Source organism: Neopsephotus bourkii, unplaced genomic scaffold, assembly GCF_033783945.1.
Source record: "Neopsephotus bourkii isolate Nb327-2 ecotype Australia unplaced genomic scaffold, CSIRO-AGI_Nbou_v1 NB_593, whole genome shotgun sequence".
Taxonomy (NCBI): Eukaryota; Metazoa; Chordata; class Aves; order Psittaciformes; family Psittacidae; genus Neopsephotus; species Neopsephotus bourkii.
This window is the reverse complement of record NW_026901094.1, coordinates 478,692-497,281: the sequence shown is the minus strand read 5'-3', so window position 1 is coordinate 497,281 and position 18,590 is coordinate 478,692. Positions and strand designations below refer to the sequence as shown.

Below are 18,590 nucleotides of genomic sequence, written 5' to 3'. Positions count from 1 at the left end.
TATTCGTCAGGAAGATAATAACAGAGCCTGATTGTGATCTCTCATAGGGAGGCATAAATCAGTGTCACACAACACTTGGTATATTCCAGGTCAAGTACAAAGAGTAGACCCCTTCGATGTAAATACCTTATATTATGAATGGGGAAAAGGGAGGCTCACAGATGACCAAGGGTAGGGTTGGGATCAGCTCCAAAGAGCTCTGGAAGCCTCACTCTGTATTTCTCACGCTAAGCTTGTTTGTTGATTTGTTTTTGTTTCAGTGCAAACCAAATCAAATTTGGCAGGAGCAGACACATTCAGCTGAAGGTGATGGAGTTACAGTGCTGTAAAACCAGTCTCAGTTAGATCAGGACCAGGAATGTTATGGAGAGGGCTAAACTCCTGTGTGGAAACCTGGGATGTGATTTTCCTGCAGTCCTTGGGTGGATCCAGGCCACACAGAGCTTGTGTGCACATCAAAACCAAGGTATGATTACAGCACAGGTAGACAGATAAAAGGAATAGCTTCCCATGAGCAGACCATAAGGAGCAAGAGTACCAACACTCTGCAGTCAAGAGCCTGTCAGGGATGTTCATGGGCCAGGGTCTCAGGAGGGGAGTTGAGGAGGGAGAGGAATTCATTCTTATGGATTTTGGCATTGTTTTGGGGAGCAGATACCTGAGATAGTGGGGCTGTGGGCTGAAGGGGAGTTCTACATTTGAACACTGTGTCAGGTGGGGATGTCAGTACATCAGAAGTCAGTAATTCAGTGTTGTAACCCCAGCAAGTTAAAACATTAGGAAAGCTGCAGAATATTAACAGTTCTACACAGCTCCTCTACTACTTGGGATATTCTGTGGCACCATTCCCAAACCAGGCACTCCTGTGGTCCTTGGAGCACAGAAGAAAAGCTCTTTCCTACTGTTGATGACAGTGGCTTGTGTTCTTGTTGTGTAAGGGTGAAAGAGGCCAAGGATTGCCACTACGTCTACTCTGGTCTGAGGAGAATGGCAGAGGGAGGGACTGCGCATGGGCTGGTGACTGAATGGGACTGGGGAAGGTGTCTCCAGGATGATGTGAGTGGTGGAAGCGTGAAGAGGACCTTGTGTGGAACTACTGTGAGGGTGAGGGAGGATGTGAGGGGGATGGTGTGGCTTCAGTCTTAAAGTGCCTGGTATCCCTGTGGATTTCTTCCTGGGGATGGAGAATTCTGAGTCTTGGTAGATGATGAAGTAGCTGTGGTCCAAGGAAAGCATCCCAGTCTAACAGTGAACAATGGGGAATGTGACCTGCAGCCTCGTATGTCTTGGCTGTTGTTCTTAAGACACCTAAATCTCATTTTGGGCCCTGTCTCCCTCCTCCCCCAAACACCACTGATCTCAGCTGTTGTGTGACAGGGCTCAGTTAGGCTCTTGGCAACGCAGAGGTTTACTACTGGGTGTGATAGTTGTGAGTTACACTGGAGCTGAGCTCAGCTCCCAGCTCTGCCAGAAGCATGGGGTAAGACCTCCTGTGTACCAGAAGGAACCGAGTTGTCTATTTAGAAGCTGGGATATCAGTCCTGTTCAATGCATGCCTTTTATAGGAGTGGAAAACAGACCATGGCATTTTGCATAGATATTGATACTTCCCTCTGTTAAAGAATAAATATATTGGGGACCCTTATTTTTAATGCCTTCAAATATTACTAGCAGAAAATAACAGCAGAGGTGGAGGTGAGAATTCCTGGGCAGATCCTGATCTTTTAGGCTGCCTTTGGCTGGATGTGATTGAAATCCCAGGCACATTCCTGCAGGTGTGTAAGGCTGCACTGGTTATTCCATCAGGGTGGCACAGTCTCAAGTAATTGTCAGTAATGTCTTTCCCCCTCCCTTTCATGTCTGTCAGTGAAAGGTTGGAGATCTTTACTTGCCAGTTCACATTGCTTAGCACAGCTCATATGGACACCAGCCCCAAGTGGGGTTACTCATAAACTCCAAAGGCATTTCAATATTTGATTTGACTTCTAGGCTGCAAAATAGCTTAAGGGAAAGAAATTAATGTGTTCTCTGAAACAAGTACTAGGAAGAGCTTTATGAGTTCCTCATCCCTGCTTTGATCACTGCTTTGAGTTTAGGTAATAGGCAGACACGCCAGTGTAACCCTAGCCTGGTCAAGATGAGAGTCCAAGCTGAGATTCTGGCCCTTTTTGCTTCAGGAGCAGCATACGTTGTGTGATTGGAGTGATGATGAGAGCAGTGGGTTTCAGAAGCAGCCTGCCACATCCTGTATGCAATTTAGTATGTTAAAACTGTGGCTGAGAGAGGGCCAGGAGGGCTGCTGGATAGAAGCTGTGGTTCCAAACTGCTGCAAAGAGAGAGGAAGGAAACCGAACACTAAACTGAAGGGTTTTGTGTGTTTATTCCTTAACACAGAGCAAGTAGCAAAGGCTGTTTGCCCTCATATACAGGAGAGAAGCCATTTACGTCCTTTACACAGGCACTTTGTATTCTGTCAGCTTTGGCAATGCCTTGAAGCTGATCTCATGTGAAAACAGAAGACTTGACTTGCAGTTAACCACTAGATGAGGGGCAGGACCCCTCTTTTCTGCTCCCACTCTGCCATAGGCTCAGTGCAAGTCCAGACAGGTTGGTTTTCTCTCCCTTTCTCTCATCTCAGCCTTTCTTTCCCCAACATGGGTCAGTAACTTGCCTGTCATGGAGGAACAATCCTTAGGTATGTGCAGCACTTCGGTAGATGTGCTCTGAGTTATCCAAAGTCATCTTCTCACCATGCTAATGGAATGCTGCATCTTGATAGACTTCTTTACCCATCACTTTGCAGGCTCTTGGCAGGCTTTGCCTCATTATGGTCTCCTTGGTTTCCTGAGACATGCATTTTATGTTCAGTTAGTTAAAATACTAATAACAAGCCCTCATAGTTTCATACCAATTCCTTCTCAGTGAGTACTCTATGGGCAGAGAAATGAAAGTCTCTATTAGGATAATGCATGGACTGTAAGCCCTTGTTGTGGAACAAGGAAAGGGTGCGTGGCAGTGACCTTAAAAGGGCTTAAAACTGAGACTAGAACTAGAACCCCCCTCTTTCCAGCCTTGTGCACGCTCTGCTTCCTCTCAAGACTGAGTGGACTTGTTCCATAAGGTTGGGTTTTTTGTTCTAATAGAATTAATCCTCATTATTATTGTTACTTTTACCATTTATCATTGCTGTGTAACTCTCCTGACACTTAAAAAATAAAGGAGAACGGAGTTTCAAGTTAAGGCTGATTTTTCTTTCTTGCTCTAAGCTATTAGCCAGCATTAGCTAATTCTTCCCGATAGCTGTGCACTGTGTTTCATCTCGGAGCATCCAAAGGTGCTTGACAAAGTGCAGATGGGATGCAGTCAGTTATTCCAGGGATTTCAGTATGGTTTCCACATGGGACATCATCATGTGCCTTGGTCAGAGGGCTCACAGACAGATTTTACCCTTCTAAAAGTGTCATTTAATGACCAGATCGGCAGCTGTATATGGAGTTCAGACTATCTATCTGAGATGAGGGCTGCCAGCTCCTTCATAGCACATAATTCTGCAGGCCCAGGAGGAAAGATAACACGACCTGCTGGAATAGTTAACTGCACAGCCCAAATTCCTCTTTTCCTTGCAGAACTAACACCTTGCTGCACATTCTGCTCTTGGAGGGCTTCCACCCACTAAGTAGTATCCCAGGTGCCATGACAGAGTTCTTCCAGGGACACTGGTGGAAACAGCTTGTGTTGCTGCTTGGATGGACACTGCAGGCTGCAGGTGCAATCAAAGCAGGTTACAAAAGGAAGAAGTGGCAGAGAACTGCATTTAGCAAGCTGAGATTATCAACCAGCTTGTCTAGCTCTGCAGAAAGTAGCATTTTGTCTCTTACCTGGTTGGAAATCATACTACAGCTGGTCTCCGGCCACTTCATACCACCTCTTCACTGGGGTGCATCACACTGTGGAGGCTGCTTGTGCTTTCTTAGATACCAGAGGGGGGAAAAAGAGAGATAAACAGGTTAAAAGGGTTGGAGTTAAACACTGAGAAGTGCATGGGGAGTAGTTCCTTCTCCTTAGGCTCTGCTGAGAACGAATGATGGGTTCTTGAGCAGACAGGGCCATATACAATGAAGATCTCATCCAAAGGACCCTTTACTGTTACTGTGGTGGGACCTTACTGGTCAGCCAGTGCTATAACATCTAAGTGGGACTCATTGCAGTGAGGAGAAGCCAAAGGAGAACTACCACAAAAGATCCTTTGGGCAAAGTGAGGTCATCCTGGAGCTGGTGCCAGTCCCACTGGGAACATCTGATACAACAGCGTTTTTCCAAGGTTTAAACCTTAGAAAAGGTGGTTCCATCAGAACCAGCCTGATGCCACTCAGTGATTTGAAGTGCTCAACCCCTTGCCTTTTGCAATACATCTCCCATCTCTCCAGACCCATCTCCACTGTTTTGATTGTTGCTTCGAAGTAGGGGTGAGTGCCAGGACAGAAGTTAGGAGCATTTCTGGAGGTTGATGCCATTCTGTATGAGTATCTGATTTGCACTTGAGATCTGCTGTTGCTGGGAGACCTTGAAAGGACAGGAACATAGTTTTTGAGTATAAATGTACTACAGGATCACACTGTAACAGCAGATTTCGGTATCAGTAACGGAACAGTCATCAGTAAACTCAAGTTAGATGAAAAAGAGACTTGAAACTGGAGAAGACACTCTTCCTTCCTATGAATCCCATAAGCCGTGCCCATCTGCTGACAACATTGCTTCATGTTTTCCATTACATGCTTCTAATGTCTTCGTAGTAGTCCCTGTGGAGCACCAACATGAATGTTGTCCTCTATTCCCTACACCATGCCTCATTCCTACAGACCTGTAGGGCAATATCTCTCTGTAACACACATTCCTCAGTGAAGAGGGGTTTGGAAATGTCACTAAAAATCCCCCCAGGTTTATGTGGATTTGAATCCGGTGGCAATGAAAACCCCCAGGAGGCTGGAGAGCAGATTGCTGCACTGCGAGTCTTTTGCTTCCCTCTAGTGTTTAATGCCTTTATTTTCTTCTAAGCTATACAGTCGTGAGTTCTGCCATGACCTGACTGTGCCCAAGGGCTGCACAGAGGAAGAATAAAAGGAAATAAACCTTGCAGGTCTTTTAGACCAGATCCATGGGTAGCATAAACTGACTTGGATTGCATCCTGCTGACATGTACCACGTCAGGAGCCAGCCCAGCATCTTAATGTTAAGCACATCTAAACTGGGTGGTTGCACTTCTCTCTCTTAGGGTCCTTTCCCTGTGTAGCTCTTATTCTGCAGTGATGCTAATGATGCCTGTGTGAATTGGTGGAATGCAATGGGATCTTTGCCCAGGGGGTGAAGAGTAGCTGCAGAACTTGTTTTCTGAATGTGCTGAAAGTCTTCACAGTGTGGGGAAACCTAGGATCTCTGAAGAGGAAGAACAGGCTGGCTAACATTTCCTGTTCTGATCATTCAGACACCAGCTCCTGCCACATCCCTTCAGTGATAAAAGTCCCAAATCCATTTCTCCTTCCATTTTCAGACAGTGGTGATTTTGGAGGAAATACTGAAGAAATATAAGGATGAAATGAACCGATGGAGCTCAGTGCTTTGCCAACCCTGATTTTATATCTCTAGGTTACTGCTGTGGTCTCAGTCTGGGAGGAACTTTCCCTGGCCAATGGCTGTTGTCAGTTTAGTTTCTAATACATCCTTACTACTGGCTTCCTTGTAGGTACCATCAGTCCTACAAGTGGCATGGGTAGCTGGCAGTGAAGGGTGGGATACTGTCAGTAAAGGGTGGGAAGCTTGCAGTGCTGCTGCCCACATTGATCCAGCTGTGTTGCTGAAACAAATGAGAACAGGTCTTCACATCCCAGGGTTGACTATCCAAATGGAAGCACTCCTCTCAAGCCTGATTGCATTGTCAGGAGCAGCAAACCTGCCAGCGACTGCCTCTTGAGACAAAATAATCCCCAGAGTGTGATGGGCTTTTTGAATCGCTGAGACAAGCAACAACCATCACTGGAATTCAAAGGATGGTGTCTTAAAAGAGCTTGCTCATTCTCTGCGTGGTAATGAAGTGCACTGCTCTGTACGTGAAGAAAAGGGTGAGCAGCTTTTATGCCTCAGGACACTTACCTGCTCCCTGCAGGGGTCAGCAAGACTATTTGCTCTGTCATGGAGAGCACAGCTCTAATAACAAGAGATTTTATGCCTTCTATTTATTTTCCACTGAAGTGTTAAGGCCTGAGCTCCACAAGAAGCAAGGTATTAGCCCTGATGGCCCAGTGAAGGTGCTGTGTTCTGCATTCCCATGTCCACTCTTTAATTGGATTAGCTTGGGGTTTGACTGGAACATGAAAGTGGGTTATCTGCTCTCTTCTGTGCTTTACGGGGACACAGAAAGCTTTTTGTGAGTCATGATCCAGTCTTGTCGTGTCTGCTCCAAGGTAGTCGTCTGACAATTACACAACTCATTATCTTTTCAGTTGTCAAAAGTAAAAGCAGAGCTAATAGAGCAAGAGCAAAGCTCTCTGCACATTCAACCTTTGTGTGGCTACCACCTGGGTCCCTGAGGAATTGAGGAGGTCATTAAGTATGAACTGAAGAGACCAAAGGGCTGGATGTTAATATTGTGCCTGAGCTTCATACTGCATAAAACTACATCAAGCTCAATATCTCAGAAAGTACAGCTTGTACTGGGGTTATCTCCCAGCCCTGCCAAAGGAAGCCTTCCCCTTTCTGGCTCAGAGATCCTTGTGTGTGGTAGAATTGATGGATTAATGGCATTCTTTCCATACCAAGAGTGCTTGCAGGTGCTTGCAGAACCATAGCAGGGTAAAGCTGAGTGCATGGTTTTACAGAAAACTACGATACTTTATCCCTTACTCTATTAGGATTCCAAAAAGGAAGGAGTGAGAGTGATTAATCATCAGTGGCTAAGGTTTGAAGTGTACCAAGGTGGTCATTCCTGACTTAAAGCAGTACCAAATCACTAGTTCCATGATGAAGACTAAGGCCAGACCTTTACTCTTCTGTTGATCTTACCCTGCCCAATGATCACACAAGCATTCAAGTCCAGCAGTGATGTGATGAGTGGTGGCAATGTCAGCAGATGAGCAAATCCGTGGAGTTGGAGAACCCCAATGAATGCAATTGCTTCTCTGTACCAGGCATGACAGCAGATAGTGGGTGATGTTTTCATGTCTCAGTGCTGTTAAGCCTTGTTGAGTTGTGGATTAACAGCGCTACCAGATCTGGTTCTACATAGGGGAGTTTGGCTCTCGTAGTGGCATCACAGTGTTCTGTGGCAGTGCTGGTGGGATCTGAGCACTGGTAATGATTAAACTTGATATGGGTGAATAAATGGATAATGATAGCAATGATGTTAACAGACCTTTTGGCAGCCCCTCCTCATGGCTTTCTTGTTTCATGCTGGTAGAATCATTGCAGTGCCACAGGTAATTCAGCCAGTGAGCTGTGGTTCACCCCTTCACAGAAAGCAGCTGAACATAGAGAATGAATGTCCTCTTTCATTGAAAGGGAAAAAGAATGTCATTAGCTTGGGATTTTCCTGGAGAAAGCCTGTTGAATGAACAAAGGATTCCTTGAGACCTGAGCACACTGTTCCCAGACCTGCATTTGCTGGTGGGCATTTGGGGGCGTTTCGAGAAAGAAAGGGGAACTCTTCCCAAATACATCACCTGCAGAACATGGTGCTCCAAAGATTTTGCTCTAGACTGTGTGCTCCAAAACACGCCTATGTCACCTGGAATATAGACTCTTGTTGTCTGTGGAATTCAGGGGCTTATAGATATCCAGAACACAGTGATCTGCTTACCAGCAGTCAACTGCCTGACAGGAGGAGGGAGCTGGGAGGCGGCTGCTCTCTGCTCCCAAGGGATGGGACAAGAGGAACCGGCCTCAAGCTGCACCAGGGCAGGGTTAGATGGGGCCGAGGAACAATTCCTGCCCCAAAGGGTGCTCAGGCATTGGAACAGGCTGCCCAGGGCAGGGCTGCAGTCACCGTCTTAGACTAGAGAGCTTTCCTAACTGGGTATGTGCATAGTAACGTGCCTCCCTTTCCCTGCTGTCATGTGAATAGGGATGCTGGAGGAGACAAAGGAGTTTGTACGATGTTGAGGTGTCTGCACTGGGAAAGCATTTAGGAATTCCTAACAGGAGAAGATCAGGAGAGAGCTGCAGGGACCAGACCGGTGTTTGTGCGACCTATTGGGAATACTGACTGGGATGCTGGGCGGGTTTCTGGGCTGTTCATACGAACAGAGCATCTCGTGGGCTCGGATGAATCACTGCCGCCATCAGAAGCGCCCAGGCCCCGCTCACCTGCGCGGTTTGGGTGCGAAAGGTGGTTTTTTAAGGCAAAAAAAGGAGGGAACATTGATTGCGCCCCTTCGGTCCCGCCGCGCCAGCAGGGGGCAGTGAGCGCGGGGGTCCCGCGGGCAGCGCGGCGGGAGGAGGGCGAGCGCCCCCGCCTCCCCCTTCTCTCTTTCCCCCCCTCCCGCCGCCTCCTCTCCCTCCTCCCGGGGACCCGGGTTCGCGGCGCCCCGCGGCCGAGCGGCGCGGGGGGGAGCGGCGGCGGGCGCAGGATGCAGGCGGGGCGGGCGGCAGCGGGCTGCCGTTCCCGGGGCGGGCAGCTAGAGAGCAGTGCAGGGAGCGGAATCCGGGCCGAGGAGCCCGTGCGCGGCAGCGGCAGCGGCGGCGGCGGCGGCGGAGCAGCAGCTCCCTTCCTGTCGGGGGCGGCTCTGGCCCGGAGGCCGTGAGAGGAGCCGAGCGGCGGCGGAGGCCCCGGCCGGCTCCCGACCGCTGCTCCCCTCTTCCTTCTCCCATGGCGGAGACTAAGATCATCTACCACATAGACGAGGAGGAGACGCCGTACCTGGTGAAGCTGCCGGTGCCGCCGGAGAAAGTCACTCTGGCCGATTTCAAGAATGTGCTCAGCAACCGGCCCGTGCACAGCTACAAGTTCTTCTTCAAGTCCATGGACCAGGATTTCGGGTGAGCGGACCCGGGCCCTGCCCCTCCTCTGGCCCCCCTTCCCCGCGCCCCTTCCCGCTGACAGCCCGAGGGGAGGTCTCTCCGCCTCCCTCGGCACCTGCTTCGCTGCCGGCGCCTGGGCTGCAGCGCGGGGCCGGGCTCCGGGCTCCCCGCCGGGTGCGGCCCTGCCCGCTCGGCGCTAGGCCCCGGCCCCCGCCACCGGCACCCGGGGAAGCCGGCAGGGCCGCCGCTAACATGGCGGCCCGGCCCGGCCTCTGCCGCCGCCGCCTCACCCCGCGGTCGCACCGGGGGCTGACAGCGCGGCCGGAGCTCCCCGAGGCCTCTCGGATTGTGGTCCCCCCCCCGGCCGCTCTTCCTCCGCGGCCGAAGCTGTTCGGGGTGGGTGAGGCCCGGAGGGGCGCTCGGGGAGGTCGGGCTGCAGAAGCGCTGGAAGGGGAGCGGAGGGCCCGGTGCGGGCACTGGGTTGTTCCCTTGGGTGCTGAGCGGAACCACCGCTTCTTGACACCACCACCGGGGTGTTCTGCTGCTGGGGGAGCAGGAGGAGGCAAGGGCCAGGCTTTCAAACGACCTCCGTGACCCTGGAGGCCACATTCCCGGCTGGAGCTCGGGATATTTGACATGGGTCTCGTCCCCGCGCACCGATGTGGGTTGTGTGCCACTGGGCTTAGGTACAGCCCTCATAAAATAGAGCAATACAAATGCGTTTGACAGCTGGCCTCTCACCTCCAAACGTATTAATCCTCTTGTAGCAAAGCACTTTGTACTCGCATCCATCACTGGGCAGGCTGTTTTACATATATGAGTGCCTTGTCAGTGAAAAAGAGGAGGTTTGTGGGACACTAACACAGCCTTGACTAACATAACGCTGTGGCTGAGGTGTGGGGTTTATGTTTGGTGACATAGATCCCCAACATCCTTTTACACCTTGTGTAGCCTCCGTGTTACCCCTGAGACTCCCAGCCTTTCATGTTAATTGTGTTCTTATCCGTGGTGGAAAGCGGCTATTGTTTGTTGAGGTGTGTTTCTGCTGTGGCGAGCTGTCGGTGTTGGCGTGGTGCTGCAGGAGTTGTTCATGGATCGGCTTCTTGTTCTTCTGGATTGTGCAAACAAGTGTCTTGGGATGCAGCTACACAAACTGCTTGCAGAAGAAGGGCTGGGAAACTGCCTCTCCATCAGTTCTTCCCCTTCCTCCTCCAGTGACAGGGACATGGACCCTGCTGTGGTTGTGGATGGTCAAGCTCTGCAGCTTGTGTGGTGCAACCTCAATAAAGGGTGTTGGGGTTGTGCCTTCGGTGCTGCCGCTGCAGAGATCTGGTGCTAGGAGACATCAACACGTGGCACATACTAGGAACATCTCTAATGCCTTTGGGCTGTTCCTGAGCTTTGGCCAGGGAACAGAGTAATCCTATGGTGGATTCTCTCCTAGTCTTGAAACCGGGGTGAAAATTGTCTGTTGTTCTTGTATTGCCTTGGAAATGGAGAGGGAGGAAGGTTCAGGGCTGCAAGGGGGTGATGAGGATTAGGACCTCTACGTTCTATATCTCTTATTGAAACTATAATCTCAAATATAGGTGCTGAATGCATTAGGATGGTGATGCGCTGTCTTGAGACAGGTAGAAGTAACTGCACGTGGTGACTCTTGCAAGTCAATGAGCTGTCAGCCAGATTATTGTTGCTTTTGTGTGTCAACCACATCAGTGTTCCTCTCTGAATCCTAAATACTGCTGAAAACCGGGGAATTAGCCGAAAACTCACCTGAATCTTGGCTGTCTCAGCAGGTGTTCATAATAAAGAAGGGTTCCTTTGCATCATCTTATCTTCAAGCTGACTTTAATTGGTGTTGCAGATAGGTAAGAGGAGATGCAGTTGCCAGTAACCATAACAAAATCGTGTGTCTGATTTCTACTCCTGTGCCTGGAAGTGTCCTCCACAGAAATACCTTTCTGTGTGTTCTCTAAGTGGTCCTTGAGCATGAGCAACAGTAATGGTTTGGTTAGAAAGGCAGTGCTGCACAGTTCTGGTCTCCCGTTGCTGCTCTATGGCTGTGAGGAGCTATGGCTTGGCATGGTGAGTGCTGCTTGGCAGCGTGGTTTGTAAATCCCGCTGTGGAGTGAAAAGTACTTCTTGTGTTAGGAAAGCAAATGTTTTCCTGGAGATGTGGAACCTCCTTGAGAAGCCAGTGATGGGGACCTGACTTTGCAGTGCTGCACATGTTGTTGTAATTAAGGCACGGCCTTTCCTGGACCCTGGAATCATGTCATAAGTACTAGGGTTCAAAACCAGTGGATGTGTTGATTTGTTTCGAGCTGCGAAGGGTTGGGATGGAGGTGGGTTGGGGATGTGGAGCCACGTCAAGCTGCATTCTGAAATGAAGCAGTTATGTTTTGTGTACCTGGGGCTGAGCAACCAGCCTGCTTTCAGCTTTGCTTCTCGAAAGGTGCGGGAGAAGAGAGGTATAGGAGTGGTATATTTCCTTCTGGATTTCTGTTATAGTTTAGTTTACTGCTCTGCCTTTTAGTCTTAGTGTTACACTATCAGTAAAGCTATGGAAAATAGACCCAGTGGAGAAGCTTCATCTTGATTTTCCTGGTAGCATTACTTTGACATAAACCCACTTTTCCCTCTGCCATTTCATTCTCAAGGGTGCATTTACACTTGTTGGAATGGACCTGTCTTGATTCTGCAAGCCCATGTTTCCTACTGAACTCCACGTGGAGATACGATGATGTTTTTAAGATGCAGGATGTCCAACTGGGTTCTGACTTGAAAGCTTAACCCTTGGAAGTGTGTTGTAGCTTCTGTTCTTTTCTAGTCAGTGGGAAATTAAGCAGGGATGTTACAGGATCAGACCCATTGATGTGACAGCATCCGCCAGCAATGACATTGAGGAGAGGTGACATTTGTGATTTGTGTTTTCTAGACAAGGGGCTGTGTCATCAGTTGTTCAGTTGCTTGCAGCAACTCATTCCTTCCTCTCAGGGGAAGGGCTCAGGGGTCACTTCCCATCACTGGAACTGTTGATTCTGGGGTTGCAGCCACACACAGCCCTGCAGTAATGCATAACACAGTAATGCATAATGCAGTTCTGCTGGTTCTTTGATGATGGCAAAATGACAATAGAAATAAAGCTATAGTTTGGGCTCTCAGACTGAAACTCTGACAAATGCGTAAACTGTTGGATCCAAATGATACAAAATGAATCTGTGTGAGGTTATTAATCCTCTATAAGAGGAATTCCTGACAGTCTGCTCTTAAACATTTGTTATTTGCAGAGCTTTTCTTGTAAAACACTATCACTAACTTCCAAAAATGCCAAAGTATCAATGTATATGATCTGTTCAGCTGATGTATTGCCAGGGAAGGAACTGCTGATGGTGTCTTTCGGTACCGTGGGATGGGAAGAGCAAGTCAATCTTAGGCTCTGCAGTCTTTGTCCATCAAACACCACAGTCTGTTCTGCCATCCTCCTGGGTGAGGTTCAAGTCCTCATTCTTTCCATTGTGTGAACTAATACTCTTTTGATTATACTTCTTTAGGGAGTACTTTGAGGAGTGGCTTTTTAGGCATTCCTTTGGTATCAGCAAAAGAACTTCCTTTCAAACTGCACTTTTAGGTGCAGTTGTTCCTTGTGCAGGACTTGATTTGCTTGGTATTCCATATGCTGAAAGCTGGCAAGCAAAATGGGATTTAAAGCAGCAGGAATCAGGTTTGGGATTATGAGCTGAATGTGGCAATCTCTGATACAAGAGGAGTATGAGAAGCACTGCTTTGTGTCTTTTCTCATGCAGGCAGTGTACCATCTCTGTTCTCACCCTTGCCTTAAGAGGAGCAAGGAATCCTAAGTGACAAGTGTCTTGCTATGGAGAAGGTTTTGGGTTGAGTTCTGTGCTTGGAAAACATGTTTCCATGCTTGTTCAGGGATAAGGCAGCACCCTGGTTAGGATTCTTCCTCTTAGGAGGACTCTGCTGTGCTATGGAGTAGTAAGAGCATAGTTTTGGGATGGGTTTTTTTGGTAGTTATTGCAAACAGGATTTTAATGAGGTATTTTTGCTGGTGTTTTTAAGGCGATCCCCTCAAGACTAAAGAGCAGCATGAAAGGATGCCCACCTCCATACTTGTTTGAGAGCTGAACAAGCAGGTGACAGAGGCTCATATAGGTCAGTCACAGGTAGGAATTTGTCTTTTTTGAAGCAGAATAAAATGAAGGCAAGCGATTTGTATTTGCATTGGCAGATATGGAGTTGGTAGATTCATGTGCAGAGGGGGCTAAAAATAGCACCTTAGGAAAATGATCTTTGCAGCTCTGTGACAAGGACTGATGCCCACAGTCTGTATGGATCAGAACTAGGCAAGGGGACATTGAGGGAACTAGCTGTGTGAATGGAGAGACAGGAATACTCCACAGACTGCAAGACCTAGACATAGGGTGGATGTGGAGGTCTAAAAGAGCACTTAGAAGATTCAAGATGATGTGCAGGCTACTGACCTGAATGGTGAACAGATAGGAAGAGGTGTGCCATATAACTCTAGGCCTTGAAATATAACCAAGGGGATCATTACAAAGCAGCCATATAGGATCTGTGTGCTGGTTTTCCCATGTGCATCTGTCTCCTTCCTGTTTAGTCTCCTTTACCCTCAGTGTTATTGAGGGAACAGGGTGTTTTTAGGATTGGTGAATGAGTAAGGAAGTAATTCTGTGAGGGTAGAGCTGATGGAAGTAGGAAGATCTGTGTCCTTGCAGTGTTAACCCTCTGTATTTTCTGTTATCTCAGGCTGCTTCATCAGTCAATAGATACCCAAAGATCTGAGTTACAGTCAGACTGAGAAAAAGCCAGCAGTTTACTTGGGCACAAGGTTAAAAAGGGTTGTCAATTGCTGCTGGTAATTCACATTATTTCACCATATAGATCCTTGCAAATGCCTGTGCCATGTTTACTGAACATAACTGTTGGATAGCAAGTGTGCTTGAACAGATGGAGCAACAGTTGGGTTTCTTTTAGAGATGTTTCTTATCCTGTACCCTTTTTGGCCAGGTTTGCCTGTCTGTAGGCTAGAAAGGAATGATTGTGTAAGAGTCAGAGCTGCCTGCAGGTCAGGCTGGGACAGCTCTGATGTAAACAGGCATGGCTGACCAAGGAAATGCATGCAAGGCATGCTCCAGCCTATGGCTGAGATTCATGACCCTTCTCTCCTGCTAGCTTTGCTCTGGGAGGCTGTAGCAGGGTGTGTGGCAGCGCTGAAGCTCTCATTGGGACTGATCCAAAGCCTGGTGAAGTCACTGAGACTCTGTCTCTGAAATGCACTGAATCTTGAGCTAGTTTCTTGCTGAACTCTTCTGTCACATGGACAGTCCTGGTTGGGATGTGGAACTCGCTGTGAGCGCAGTGGGAGGATGCTTTCCCCATAAACCCCACGATGATGAGGTAGATTGAGAAGAGAAGATGCTTGGGGTTTTATTAATCCTTTGAGACAGGTAATAAAACTAAGTGTAGTGACTCTGGCTTTACAGTTCAGTGGGTTAGTGGTGGTTCTTCCCAGCTCTCATCCCACTTAGCATGGTCTGTTGCACACTTAAGTCGCAGAACCAGTTAGGTTGGAGAAGACCTTCAAGATTACTGAGCCCAACCATTAACCTGGCACTGCCAAGTCCACCACTAAACCATGTCCTCAAGTCTCCCTAAGTTCCCAAATTTCAGCTTGATTCAATCAAATAAACTTGGAATTATGTTCTGAAAATAGGGAAGTGTTCAAGGCCAGGTTGGACACAGGGGCTTGGAGCAAGCTGCTCCAGTGGAAGGGGTCCCTGCCTGTGGCAGGGGTTGGAACTGGATGAGTTTTAAGGTCCCTTGAATCCAAACCATTCTGATTTATGATTACTAAGAGGAGATCCTCAACCCAAGTATCTGGATCAACAACCACATAGAGGCCTTCTGGGAGAAGGAGAATTCTTAAGACTGCAAGGGAGCTTTAATTATTACCTGCAGAAAGCTGCAGTCCTGTTACCCAGTGGAAGCAAATGGAGGGTTTCATAGTTAAAGCACTGCATTGAGACTTGGGAAACAGCAAATAAAATGGATTCAGCTACAGATTTAGGCTTGGACCAGCAAAGTGCTTGCACCCAGTGAAGTGCTGAACCGAGGCCTGTGTTAGCCACTTGCCTGATGAGCGCAGCCTTTATTTCTCCCAGCTTTTCCCCATTTTCCCTGTTGAAGCTTATAAACCTTCTGCAGACTGTGCCTCTTGTTCTGCTGTTTATACAGCATCAAGCACTGCTGCTTTTCTGTTTGCTGACATCAGAAAGCACTATTGTAGCATCAATAATGTGTCTAAGAACACCATTCTAAGAGCCCTCAAAGCTCGTACTTTGTAACCACACTAGGTTAGCTCAGACATACCTTGCCAAGCTGATTCTGATAGCTGTCTGCAGTACAAGCCACTGCTTATTTTAACGTCCCAACTGTAATGTAATCTAAATATTTCAAACAACCCCTGTTTTCTGCTGGAACCTGAGCACTGCTCTGCTCTCAGGGTGGAGCATGTTCTATTTATTAAAAGCTAATGCTATGAAAACATGCTAAAGGGATACATCAGGTTTGGGCTGCTTCCTGTGGCTGGTGATCTGCAGTGGGACAAGTTAGAAAAACAAGTTTCCTACTGTTCAGTTAATGAGCACCTCCACGTAGTGTATGCACAGTTTTGTTCCTCTTCTTTCCAGTGCTCAGGTAGACTTGTTTTGGCTTGAGAATACGCACACAGACTGTGCAGCTGCTGGAAACATTAGCAATCTCTATAGGATTCATGTGCAGCAATGTATGTATGGGCTTGCTGTAGCTCTGATCAGAGTTTGCCCATGAATTAGTTTGAATTAAATGGGATTTATTTAATAATAATAGTTTTTGAAAGACTGTCACCATTGTGGCCTGTCACAGGAGAGTGAGCAGCAGCCAGAGGAGATCCAGATGCACAGGGAGGAGATCCATGCTCAGCGCTTTGAAACCAACCCCAAATAGCTATGGAATAGGTGAAAATTTGGAATGAAGGAATTAATTTGCATACAGTATTAAAGCCTGCAGAGATTTCCATGGTATGTTTGAGCTCAGCACAGCAGCTCCTTCACTTGGATTGTGCTTACCTCCAAGCACAAGCAAGCATTTTTGCTTGTATTTCAGATTCTGCTTTAAATGCAGCATGCTATGAGCCACCACAACTGTGTGCAAGCTGGGTAGTTAGATTAGTACTGTCAGGGAGTCACTGAGGAGCTCTAACCATCTATTTCAAGTGCTGTGCCATGGTGTTCAGTGGACAGGTTGACAAGGTGGTGGTTATGAAACAAGCCAGGCTGGGAACTGGATGAGCTTTAAGGTCCCTTCCAACCCAAACCATGCTGTGATTCATTGTCCAAAGTACTCTTGTGGAGAGTGACTTGAGGTGGTGCCAGGTAAGCATTCCCTGGACCTGTTGTGGTGTGGACCTTTCCATGATGCAGTGGGCCCTGTGAAGAAGCAGAACTAGAAAAGAATCAGCCGTATATTAGCATGAATAAAAGCCTAAGCCTTTACTTGTGTGTGCTACAGGGGCATGATACAGAGACTTACTTTATCTTCTACATGGTACAGAACTGCCTTAAATGTAGCCCATCAACAGCCAGTTAAAGTCTTTTGGAAGCTGTTTTCTCATCATCATTTCAGTTGGCCTGAAAATCAACGTGTTAAAAAGGTAAATTCCTCACAGATTCTCAAGGAAGCAGCATCTGTTGTAGTAACATCTGATAGCTCGGGTTTTTCCCCTCGAGTTCATGGCAGCTCCCACTGTTTTCTGACCTTCTTTTACTTTGAGAGTATACAGAAAATTCCTTTCCTCACACACCCTCCGAACCCTGGCAGAATGGTCCTCTGCTGGAGGAAAACAATGAAGAGGTCATTCTGCTGCCCAGAAACCTGCAAATCCAAGGGCTGCATCCAGCTATCTCCTGAGAAGATCCCTTTAGATACTAAATCCTGCTTGTTTTCTCAAACTTGATAGTAACCTTGAGCTGAAAGACACCCCTTGGACTGCCACTGCCATGACAGTGCCATTTTCTGATGTAATTAAGCACCAGCTCGTGGTTTAATGAGTGTTTTGGGGAAGGATGTCACTGGTGATTTTGCTGATGCTGTTTCAGGGTCCCACTCCTAAGAAGAGGCTACTGCAGGCTTGAACTCCAGTTTCTGCTGTGGAGGTTAATCAGTTGAGACAAGCTGCTGAGCAAATACAGAGGAATTTACAGTGCTTGAGGAAGGAGGGAACTAAATAGTTGCCTTATGATTGTGTTGTGGCTTATTTCCATGTGAAATGTAACTGAGGGAGTAATGATCATTTTTGGTTATTTCACTGGCCTTGTTAAGATAAAGCATGAAAAGAAGATATTCAGAGCATACAAAACATGGTATTTTCTATTCCATTACTGGAGTGAGACACTTGAGGGTAAGAAGAGAACCCCTTCACCTCACCACTATGAGGGTGGGACACTGGCACAGGGTGCTCAGAGAAGCTGTGGCTGCTCCATCCCTGGCAGTGTTCAAGGCCAGGTTGGACACAGGGGCTTGGAGCAAGCTGCTCCAGTGGAAGGGGTTGGAGCTGGAGGAGCTGTAATGTCCCTTTTAACCCAAACCAGTCCATGATCTATGATTACGCCATTGACTTGCTATGGATCACTTAGCTCTTGGCTTTACTTTTCCCTGTTTCATCATTCCTGAAGAAGATAACATCTCCTTGCTGAAACGTTCTCGGACTTTACCAACAGGTAAAGTGAGGTTGCCATCCTTGGCTTTGTCAATAACAGAGTTGGTGCAGACTGTGCATGCCTGATCAGTGTGAGAACCCATCTGGATGGGATGTGTGTGTGTCTGCTGCAGGCAGAGGGTGATGTGATGCTGGTGGTCCATCAGCTGCTTACTAAATGGAATGTCCCTTAGGGCTGTGATACAAGAGGTGGATCCTGAGGCCCCTTGAATTTTATAAGGATGGCAGTTTTGAGCTTCAATGACCAAGTTATGGAGTCCATCCAGTGCCATGGAAAGCTGCTGGGTTTGGGTAATTCTGCTTTTAAGGTATCTCTGATTTTGGAAGAAATGTCTTACAGGGGTTGTTGAGCAATTTGTGAGGAGCAGCCCTAAAAGGGACCCTCCAGATTTTCAGTTACTTCTTTATTTTTAACCTCCCTTTGCATTTCTGAGGTGTAGAAGTTGGTGCATTTGGAAAATCCTTAGCAAGTAAGTGTGGAAACACTGTTTGTTAACAGCTATCTTACTGTGGGGAACTGGGACAAGAGCTCGTGTTTTAACCACTGTCAGGCTGTTAAAACCAAGCATTCACTACATCAAGTTTAAGAGGAACATATATTGAAATTGTCTCAAAGTAAGAGTTTTGTTAGTTAAATCCTGTCTGTAACCAGGGATATTTAAAGGGATTTTCTCCGCCTTCCCTCTGGAATGTGAGCAGAAGAATGACTGCGTGGGTTGAAGCACTGGTTTGGGATTTGAGCTCCGAGTCCAATTCTCCCTCTTCCAGCTACTCTGTATCT

The 18,590-nt window shown here is 47.6% G+C and overlaps 1 protein-coding gene across 3 annotated transcripts in view; it reads left to right on the top strand.

The window, feature by feature from the left end:
* The first annotated feature begins 8,523 nt into the window (after positions 1–8,523).
* DVL1 (dishevelled segment polarity protein 1) overlaps positions 8,524–18,590 on the top strand; it is a 68,099-nt gene continuing 58,032 nt past the window's right edge. For all 3 annotated transcript variants that reach the window (XM_061351492.1, XM_061351491.1, XM_061351493.1), the window contains exon 1: positions 8,524–9,027. In XM_061351492.1, coding sequence (XP_061207476.1) covers positions 8,858–9,027 — 170 coding nt within the window. In that variant the 5' untranslated portion in view covers positions 8,524–8,857. The remainder of the gene's footprint in view (positions 9,028–18,590) is intronic.